Source organism: Henckelia pumila, chromosome 2 (assembly GCF_033568475.1).
Source record: "Henckelia pumila isolate YLH828 chromosome 2, ASM3356847v2, whole genome shotgun sequence".
NCBI lineage: Eukaryota > Viridiplantae > Streptophyta > Magnoliopsida > Lamiales > Gesneriaceae > Henckelia > Henckelia pumila.
Genome location: NC_133121.1, coordinates 182673336 through 182684039, shown reverse-complemented (window position 1 = coordinate 182684039; position 10704 = coordinate 182673336). Strand labels below are relative to the sequence as shown.

Below are 10704 nucleotides of genomic sequence, written 5' to 3'. Positions count from 1 at the left end.
TATTTTGACCGCTTATAAGTTATTTGCACAAATTATTATCAAACAAATTAAAATATCTTATAAGCTCCAAAACAACTTATTATTGAGCTCAGCCAAACACCATTTTAATTAAACTAATATAAATACTTTTCTAAACCTCAAATTTATAACTTTTCAATTGTTTCTCTAAATAACTCAAATTTTTTTTTAAAAAAAAAGTATTTTCCTACTATTTATCTAATAAAAAAAAAACAACTTAAAAATTCACTAAAATGTTATTATATCCAAACGCTTGCTATTATCTCCAAACACGCTCTAATTGTATGGATGAAATCTAAGAAGATACACATGTTTAGTCAGATTCTTGATATATATTTTTTTCTTTTTCTTTTTATTTGACGTTTACATTAGTAGAACCCTGTTTGCCAAAAACCGAAAAATGGGACAAATTTGTCATCCAAGGACCAAAAAAAACACAAAGATTGAATACTAATTGTCCCATCTCCATCTTCGGCCAGCCTCCTCAAGAAACTTTGCACGCCCTTGGCTTTTTCTTGCTTCATCCTCAACCCAAGATCTGCAGCACCATAGTTTTTCATAGTTAAAAACTACTTGGTTTAAAGCTTGACATATAACTAAAACACATGATGGTTCGACAGCAGATATATCAACAAAATTGGGATCAAACCGAACACCATGTACTCGTCATGAATCCATCCATATGTTTCAAGGTTTGACGAGGGAAACCTTATGTAGTTAAAAAGAAAAATATTTTCTAAGGGGGAATATGATTTGAAATCACATGGAGCTCGATCCCAGGTAATACAGTTTAATTGTTTTTACCTCAGTATTCGAAGGGCTTCTACTTCAGCTTCCAATACCGACTTTGCATCAAGCAATGCCTCATATTGAGTCACTAAATCATTTCGCGCTTTCTGTACATTAATCTGCTCATCAAGGTGCTTAAGCCTTTCAGAATTAAATCTTTCCGACATTTCGGTAACTTCTGAATTTATCGTCGAAAGCAACTGTTTCTGACAATCCAAAGCCGCTTGCTGCTTGAACAATTCAGCCAAATAATTATTTTGAAAAGTTTTCTCCTGTTCCAAGTCAGCAAGTGATGTATAATAATCCTGTTCCACTTCCATGCCTCGACTTCTTTCTTCTTCCATCTTTCTTTCCCAAAAATCTTTTATTTCGCCTGTCTCTAGAAGCTCGGACATTGCTTCTTTTATTTCTCGTTGTCTTATGATATTTTCTGTTTCAAGTTTTGATATTTCGGCACGTATGAATTCTGACAATCGTCCACAAGACAGTGCGACTGCTACTTGTCCCTTTGTGCATGGTTTGTTTGGTTGCAATCGCCTGCACTGTCCTGTGATGAAATGCAGTTCAGTCATTGATTTAAACCTTAAAATAGTTAGATATATACAAAGGAACATGGTTCACAGTGATCAAAGGTGCACCAAGTCATATGGATACCTAGAGCCTTGGTGAAAGGCGCAATACGAGGTGTATTAAGGCATTATATTCTAAACTTTTAATATATCAGAGGTTTCAATACATAAAAACTGTGAATTGTGGGAGGTGCATAAAAGGCATGCACATCATTTTTTAGACGCCTACTTCAGTCAAGGGCCGTTCCTTGACTTGCACCACCCTGCATCTTAGCCACATTGTACTTCACATTTTGGAATGCTCTGTGTACTTCTAACAACTGTGAACAAGGATGTAATCATTCACTCACGTTATCAACTCACATGGCCTAAATAAGTGTTACTTGGTTAAAGCGATCTATTTAGTAAGTTGACTGAAGATTCCATGGACAGGATCACAGGAAATAATATATATTTCTAGGAGTGTTCACCGTTTGGTTAACGGTCCAAACCGAAACCGAAAATTCTGTTTTCAGATTTTCGGTTTTCGGTTCTGTTTTTTTAGCTCGGTTCACCACCGAAAACCCTTTTTTTATTATTTTTAAATTTTCTAATAATTTTTTAATATTATAATTCATTTTTTATAAGTTTACATTAATAAATAAATATAAATAAAATAGAATAAATAAAATCTGGTTAAACCGAAAATATTTCAGTTTTTAACCGAACCGAACCATGAAATTAGGTTCGGATTTTTGGTCCGGTTCGGTTCGGTCCGAATGATCACCCCTAGTTTCGAGACATATTAATTCGGATCTAGAGTGGGCAAGAACGCGACATGTGTAACAATATGTGCAACAACTGTCAGTGCCACCATCTTTAATAAGGGAAATTGGAAATGTAATGTAAAACAGCAGCTGGAAATGTAATGTAAAACAGCAGCGCCAAAATTCTCTTCTTTTTATCTGAGGGGGAATAAAAAGTGGAGAATAAGACAGTACCCAAAACTCCTCTGAGTATGCTCTTTTCATTAGCGAGAAAATCCACAAAAAGATCCGACAATGAATCTGAAGATATCACCTTCACATCAAGAAATCCAATGTTCTTCCTTGACATCTGAACTGTAAGAAAAGTCAGAATTTAAGGAAACTTTGATATTGCCATGGCTAAGATACAAAAAACAGCTTCAAGTATTGAGATTTAATTTCTTCATACCTCTGCACTGATTTCCGGCATCACTTTATACTCTGTTTTTGCTTTCCAACTAACCATATCCTGGCGAGATATAAACCTATTATGAAACCAAATAAAACGAATAAGATATACAAACTTGGGGTAGGGCACAGAAGATCTGGGGCAGTCTATTTTTCCCTTTTTCATGTCTGGGCTGTAGTATAAGGGGAAAGAGTAAAATTTTTATTGAAGTACCTCTCAGGAAAAAAACTGTTGAAATCTTCACTTTCTACGCTATCATTCTGATTCGAACCATTGTTCGCATCAGATAGTTTGCTTCTAACAATACCAGCTTCTGCTAAAGCTGTTGCACAAGTTTAACGTACGTTTCAAACAGATTTTCTAACAAAAATTTAACTTTCAACTCGAAGTTTCTTTAAACAAACATACATTGAACGTATTCAAAATCTGGATCTTGAGTGTCGACATCATCAAAAGCAACTATTCTAGAGCCAGAAAGTGCAGCAGATGGAATTACCTGATGCTTCCTACTTCTGAATATGAAATAAGCATAGAGTATTGAGGGTTAGCTAACAGGAAGCATAAAAAATCCCACCAAAGACCAATCTACGTGAATCTACCACTACCTTTCCAGTTGTGAATTTGCCCTCACAAACCATCTCGCGTATTCCCGTCTTGTACATAGTTCATCTGCCCTGGCATCATCTTCAATAATCTGCATGGCATGACCGCAATAGTAAGAAGTATACGCAAAGCTGAAAAGAGTGACAAATGTTCAAAGCATCTCATTGCAGAAGCATGAAATCGATTTTTCCCGCGAGAAATCTTATGGTTTTCACCTGAGAATGAATGAATCCCTGTCACAGTCATGTAAGGAAATCATGAACTGAACAAATAAAAACTCTACCTCAGGATATCCATTGTAGAGCCAGGCTTCAACAAAACATAGTAAACATACATTGAGGAATGCAAAATGACAACTATTCTAGTCCTATTAAGGTTTGACTTCATACAAAAATAAATGACATGGGCATTATTAAAAACAAAACATGTCCAAATATTTATTCAGTACATCAAAACAAAAAAACTTGTCCAAAGCTACAGCTCTTGTGGCACAAAATTTGAAATTCAAATGTTATGAACCCCATTTAGCTTTACCAGCAAACTAGTACAGACAACATAAATTCTAAACAAACATCAACAAGAAAATTGGCTGTGGATAATCATTTCCATGTTTGTTACAAGAACAAAAAGCATTGATGACATATTTTCAATAATCTAAGACCAAAAGATCCAAAACAGACCTTGAGTTTCTTTAATACAAAGAGAGCTTCCTGCTGAACCGAATCCACGGCAAATGGAACCAGAATTCGATCTAGCTTTCGTTCTTTCATGGTAGCTGGAGTTGTTTCTAAAGTAATCAAGAAGAGCTTAGTCAGAATATTAAGATACAGAACAAGTATCATATAGGCAGGATCATTTCTAAAGCAGACCATCATCAAGATTAGAGGAAAAATTGAAAATTTAACAGGGTTGATTAAAATGTGTTGAATCTAGACCACCTATCCCCATGAGTGAGTCTGATGACACATGATTTGCATGATCCTCAGGTGAGTCAGCATCAGCTCCCGTTTTCCCATCAGAACTAACCTCTTCACTTGTGACGTCATCTTCACTAGTTAAGAAAGGCAACTTAAACCCATGTAAAGCATGAAATGGACTTCTGATTCGCAAGCCATAACCTGATGAAGCAAGACAAAAACCACAAGTTTTTACCCCAACTGAATTTACATCATAAACATCAACTTGTGATTAACCAGGAAGGATCAGAGTTTTGCATGTAAATTTGAGCATTCACACCAATTAAGCCTAAGCATTGAACTGGGGGAGTCCAAATATAAACAACTTGTCTGTAAATATGCAAGACCAATCTTCAACAAAAATATTGAAAAACTAATGGCAATGAGTTGAACATTTTACGCAACAACAAAACAAATACTCACTCGATAGAGAAAAATACGCAAGCAACCCAACAAGAGAAGCTCCAACGCCGACTGCCAAAACTTTAGGCAAACCTGTAAAATTCATTTCACAATTAGCCCCAATTCTCCCAGCTTCAACACAATATATCTGACACATGGGTTCACATCAATAGCAAAGATCAAAGATTTACTCTTTTTCATCACCGGTTTCTGAGCTGGATATCCAACCTCCCATCCATTGTACTCATCAATCGCAGCTCTATCCCAAGAAATCCAAGAAAATTCAGGAGCTGAATTCTTCGTGGCGATTGAAGCTGTAACAGAAAAAGGGCTACTTTTTCTGGGCCTAATGAAAATTGGGTTAGCAGAAAAACAAGAATTTAAGCGACGCTGACACAGAACGCGAGGATTTGAGTGCAAACATAGCGAAAACGATGCCTCGGAAGAGCACATTTCCACAAATTATCTTCCTAGTTATTCCCCGAACTCCTGTGTTGGGAGAGAAAAGGGATGGTGATTTTTAGGGTTGGTGAGAGTTTGGAGAGTGAATTAACAAGAAAGAGAAACTCAGTCAGTCTTGTCTTGCTGATAGAACACCATACTAGCTTGCAGCCACCCCCCATTTTAAAAAATTTTTTAGGGAGAATTGAAAATTAGTAATAATAATAATAATAATAATAATAATAATAATAATAATAAGAAACTTTTATTCCTTTTTGAATAATTTTATAATAACCCGACCCCAAAATAAAAAAAGAATCTTCTATTGAATAAATAATTTTTATCTCAAAAATTGAATTCAACTGTTTTGTTTGTTAAGGGAGAATTCAACTTTTTTATTGTTTTTTTGCAATAATAATGTACAAGAGAACTAATAATGGTGGTAGACTCTTTGGAGTCTCCAAATCCAATCAAAGGTTCGCATATTAATGGGGAGAGCATCTCGGGATATTAGTTATGACCACTGTGAATTTATTTTCAAAGCACGTAATGGTATTTTTCTTTTGTGTTAGAGGTATGTTGCCTTTTGTTTTGTCCCAAGGTTAGGCATATACGGAAAATTTTGAATTTTTTTGTCACATTTGAGTAAATTACAGATGGTTGCCTCTTGTGGTATGTTTCTGACAAAGGTTTTGATAAAAAGAAGATTTGAAATGTTTGCTATGATAGTTTGGGCTGTTTGGACTGAATCTTATAAAATAACACATGCAAATGTGACAAAACGAGTTCATCTAGATTGATTGGGTGGTATCTATGCTGGATATTTATCGAAGTAGTTGTAGTATGTGGACTGTTGTGGACTGTTTTGAAAACATATGGGCAATGCCAGGGGCGGATCCAGGATTTCGGTTTTGGGGGGGCCGCCTACAAGCTAGGCATAAGAATAAAAAATAAAATAAAAATTACAGTATCAGTTATATTCAACTAATTAAGCATCAACTGCATGTTTCAATGTTAAAGAAATTCGACGTTCATTAGAATTTTTTAAACTTTTCGATTATAATATCAATACAAAAAATTTTAGCAATTTTTCTTTCAATACATATCATCAAAGCATCAAAAAGAAAATCGTTCTCCATTTTACTATGAAACCTAGTTTAATTTGTTAATATACATGTCTGAGAATGACTCTCTAAAACCAAGATCCTAGATCTATATTGTTTCTCATTATCTTTAATTTATTTGAAATATATATATGTCTATCTTCAAATATATATATATATATATATATATAATTTTATTTTATACTCAATTTGTCTCACACATCTCTTACTATTTAATTAAGCATCAGCCTACAATAATAACTGTTCGTACGTTGCTGGTACGTTGATGTGTCCAGTTTTCTTTCTTTTTGTTTGGTATGGCCAATTTCCCTCGCAAAAACTGCTCCTATTTTCCTTCAAAAAATTAACTCAAAAATCTTTCTCGGCAATTATGTGCTGAACGTGGGCAAGAAAATGAGACTTCTAACCACAAACCGCTGCTCTCCACCTCTTCAATACAAATTCATTATGCGTCTTTCGTTATCTGCACTCCCACGATTCTACTGCTTCAAACCAGTTCATGGTCCACGGTCTTTCATTCAAAGTTGCAAATTACATGGCTTTGTTACTCGGAAATCTCAGCATCAATAACAACTCCGTGTAGTTACAGACGTCGTCTTTGCATTTCTAGCAAATTAAATGGTGAGACCTTTTATTTCGATTGTGATGCTCTCCGAAATTACACTCTTTAGCTTGTTTATTTCATTGAATTTCTATGTATTTCTATCGGTTCTGTTGTTATTTTCTGCAAACAACATGTTTGACAAAATAACAAACTCAAATGTTCAAACATTTTGGTATTTATTCACAGTAAATTTTACTGAATCTGACCTTTGTGTTAAATGTGAACTATGAGTAAGTTGAGTGAGTTGCTTGAATCAATCGATATGTGCTAGCAATTATTTATAGTAAATCGGTTGTGTTGTTATTTTCTGCAAACAACATGTTTGACAAAATAACAAACTCAAATGTTCAAACATTTTGGTATTTAGTCACAGTAAATTTTACTGAATCTGACCTTTGTGTTAAATGTGAATTATGAGTAAGTTGAGTGAGTTGCTTGGATCAATCGAATTTATATGTGCTAACAATTATTTATAGTAAATTTACTTAATCTAAAGACCAGGTCATGATCATAGCTTTTAGTTTCTCGGTGTCTGCATCATTAGCTTCCAAGACAATTACAAAACCATGCAAATCACAAGCAGCCAACGGATTGATTTTAATTTTGAAATTTACGTATAATATTATATGTAAATTTCAAATTACATGTCTGATTCTTCAGTGGTATTTGCCTTTCCAAAATGGAATATTACAAATGTTTGATCTGCTTCTGAAGATGCATCCCGATCTGGTGATGTGCCTCAGTGCATCAAATTAGTAATATGTTCTGTTTGTTTACTTCGACATAATTAAATTAGTAATATCTCTTTCTATTCTATTAAGCATGTACGTTGGTATGACATTAACGAAAACTGTATGGCACATTCAAAATCGTACCAATTGCTGTCATTTTTTTTTTCAGCACAAACAAATTTGGAAAAAAAAACCACCACAACTCGAACGTGATTGAGAACGTGGGTAGAGAATAGGCGCTAACTGCTAACCCATTTTACTTTGTGTCTTATTTGCTTCAGAATTGTTGTGACTCATGGTTTCTGCATTTCTTATTCTTGCTTTGCTTGCTTTGGAATATCTCATTCAATTTCGATCATTCAATGCCTCAAATTCGTTAAGCGTCAGGAAGCTAACTCTAAAATTATGTTCTCTTGGTGAGCCTCTTTTTTATTTCCTATACCATTCGACATGATTTTTACTTGGATTGTGTTATCGGTTGTGTTATTGTTGAGTTTCATCTGTTTTGTTTATCAAGAATATTTGTGTCTCCTTCAACTTTATGTTGAATGTGGGTGATAGAATCACATATACCTTCCAACCAGTTTTACATCATCACCTTATTTTTTAAGAATCGTGAAGCGTTTTTCTATTTGTTACGCAACTGGATTTTGGGTATTTCATTCAATTTCACCAATTCAAAGCTTCAAAAAATTTCAGCATTGGAAGCTAACTCATAGAAATTTGCTAATTACATGCCTCCATTACTCTGAAATCACTTGATCTGGAGAGTCATGTTTTTATTTCTGTGAGATATCCCATAGTAATTTTCAGAATTCTATATAGTATTCCTTTATTTGCTTCAGAACTTCTTATTCAATTATTTCAGATGTGTATTTCTTCACTTCTTGGACTTGATGTGTTTTTCCTCTCAAGGATTTGTTTGCAACACGTATAATATTTGGAGGTATGTGGCTTTCGGTTGCTGCTGTAAAGTATGATTTTCATTGCTTTGCCATTTTTTTCTCATTTCAAATATTTTAATATTAATTCTTCAAGTTTTCAGATGGAATATATCACTTCTACAAGTTTTCTTAATTAGTTTTCTTAATTTAAAGACTTTGAAATCAAAATGCTAAGGGAATTTATTCGTTTTTCACAAAATTGTGGAACATAATGATTTTATATATCTTTGGAATATTTTTTGATTGAAATAAAAAAACTCGAAATCAGGTGAATTTCAATGTGATATCCGAAAGCAATTTGATAAATTTTATATATCAACTTATTTACTTATGTCATACATCATGCAGCTTTAAATTATTTGTAAACATGCTAATCGAGGTTTTTTATGTAGTTACATGTACCACAAAGTTCAAGCAACAGAAATCCGCGGAGTGCTTAAAGAAGTTTGAGGTCGAGTGTCGAGCTATCATTGAATTTTCTTTTAATTTCCATTTTGACACTTTTTTAATGGTACATATATGTGTGTGTATATATTGTATGGATGAATACAAATTTCTAAACTTATATTATGAAAAATAGTTTTTACAACTCCAGTTGTGGGAGAATTAAACCGATTTTCTTGAGCAAAACACGTGCTACATTTAAGAATACGGAAGGATTTCCATGATTTTCAATGCTTTTGTTGGTTGTTTCAAATTTTATCAAAGAGGTCAACACTTTTTTGGTTGTGAATTTATATATGAAACTGAAGCATATATATACAAGTTCTTTTTTCAAATATAATAATAAAATTTTAAAAAAAAAACCCTTTATACACACATTACACATGATATACATAATATTTTTGTGAAAACATCACACAGACCATTCGCACATGCATCGCATGTGCTTCGGTCGCTAGTATATATATATATATATATATATATATATATATATATATATATATATTATATATATTATATATATATATATATATATATACTTACTTATTTTTCACACATATTAACAATTATTTTGGAAATGTAAATTGGTAAATAAATTTTAAAGTTTATTCTTATTTAATGAATATTTATATAGTGTAAAAAATTATTGAAAGTAATCTATATATTTAATGAAAATCTCAATTAAATATGAGCTTATTCATAAAAAAATGGAAAATATTATTAATTATCGTAGAAGTCTATATATTTTGGAAAAAAAATGAAAAAGTGATTATATATGAAACAAATAGAGTGTGTAATTTTAGAGGATAAATTTTAAATATATCAATAAATATACAATTATTTAAGATATTTGGAGTTGTTTTTTCGATTAATATGATATCTTCTTCCATTTTATTTGTTATTATAATGTCATTTTATTTTATATAATTTTAGAGAATAAATTTTAAAAATTTCAATTAAAAAAAATTTATCATTAATTTAAAAATAATAATAATTTAGATAAAGAAGAAGAGGGAAATGATAGGAAAATAAATTACGGATGAGTGAAAGAGAAGGAAAATTGAAAATTAAAGATAGAATAAGAAGAAAAAAATAAAATAAAATTAAAACAAGAGTTTGTGTGAGAGATGAGGAAAACGGAAAACATAAGAGAGAATAAAAGGGAAAAAAGCAAAAGAAAATTAGAGATGGGAGCCGGTTGAATCGAAAGCTGACAGACTAATACATGATGAAGCTTTTTGCAATTAAGCTACGTGACACTCTTCTTTAAATTAATGAGACCGTTGTTATATGTACTTAGTTTTCAAAAATATTAATCATATAGTATTAAATTTTTTTTAATTTTTTGGGGGGGCCCAGTGGATCCGCCCCTGGGCAATGCAAATATGCAATACATGATATAAGGGGTGGAAGGCGCCTCTGTTAGAGCAACTTCGATGGGATGTCGATGCGGGATTTGATGGCTCTAGGAACTTGTGCAATGTAGGGGCGGTGATTCGAAATCATTTGGATCGATTAAAGGAGTTGAATTGGCAACGATACGGTTTGATATGGATTTTTGCTCTAAACTCTGGCTCTCAAATATCTGCATATATTCAGATTCCCTTCAAGTTGTTCGTGTAGTAACGCAACATGTCGAGGACCTTGGATTTGAAGGTGTGTTAGCGTTGGAAGTGTGGGGTTTTCTTCAAACTCTAGATTTTATTTATGTTCAGTATATGTGTCAGAGAACGAAGTTGCACATAACCTAGCTCTAGAAGCTCTTTTATCTTTGTCTGAATTCTAGTGGATCAATGGTGTTTATCCACATTGGTTTTCTGTTCTTGTAACAAATGACTTGATGTCTTTGTGTGAATGAACGTTATTTCACTTCCAAAAAGTAATA

The 10704-nt window shown here is 32.9% G+C and overlaps 1 protein-coding gene and 1 long non-coding RNA gene across 3 annotated transcripts; one reads left to right on the top strand and one right to left on the bottom strand.

Annotated features, from left to right (window-relative positions):
* Positions 1-274: 274 nt before the first annotated feature.
* LOC140882713 (uncharacterized) lies at positions 275-5102 on the bottom strand. Of its 2 annotated transcripts, XM_073288870.1 has the most exons (11): positions 4723-5102; positions 4553-4624; positions 4112-4291; positions 3854-3960; positions 3176-3264; positions 2979-3082; positions 2784-2892; positions 2571-2646; positions 2357-2471; positions 823-1354; positions 275-556 (listed from the first exon to the last, which is right to left on the bottom strand). In XM_073288870.1, the coding sequence occupies exons 1-11, from the start codon at positions 4982-4984 to the stop codon at positions 469-471; spliced, it is 1734 nt and encodes a 577-aa protein (XP_073144971.1). In that variant the 5' UTR covers positions 4985-5102; the 3' UTR covers positions 275-468. The 2 variants fall into 2 exon arrangements, with proteins under 2 accessions (XP_073144971.1, XP_073144972.1); XM_073288871.1 differs by lacking the exons at positions 2784-2892; positions 2979-3082.
* Positions 5103-6376: 1274 nt separating this feature from the next.
* Positions 6377-8931, top strand: LOC140885465 (uncharacterized). The gene is made up of 3 exons (XR_012150954.1): positions 6377-6717; positions 8300-8377; positions 8768-8931. It is a non-coding gene; the product is annotated as an uncharacterized lncRNA (long non-coding RNA).
* Positions 8932-10704: the final 1773 nt, after the last annotated feature.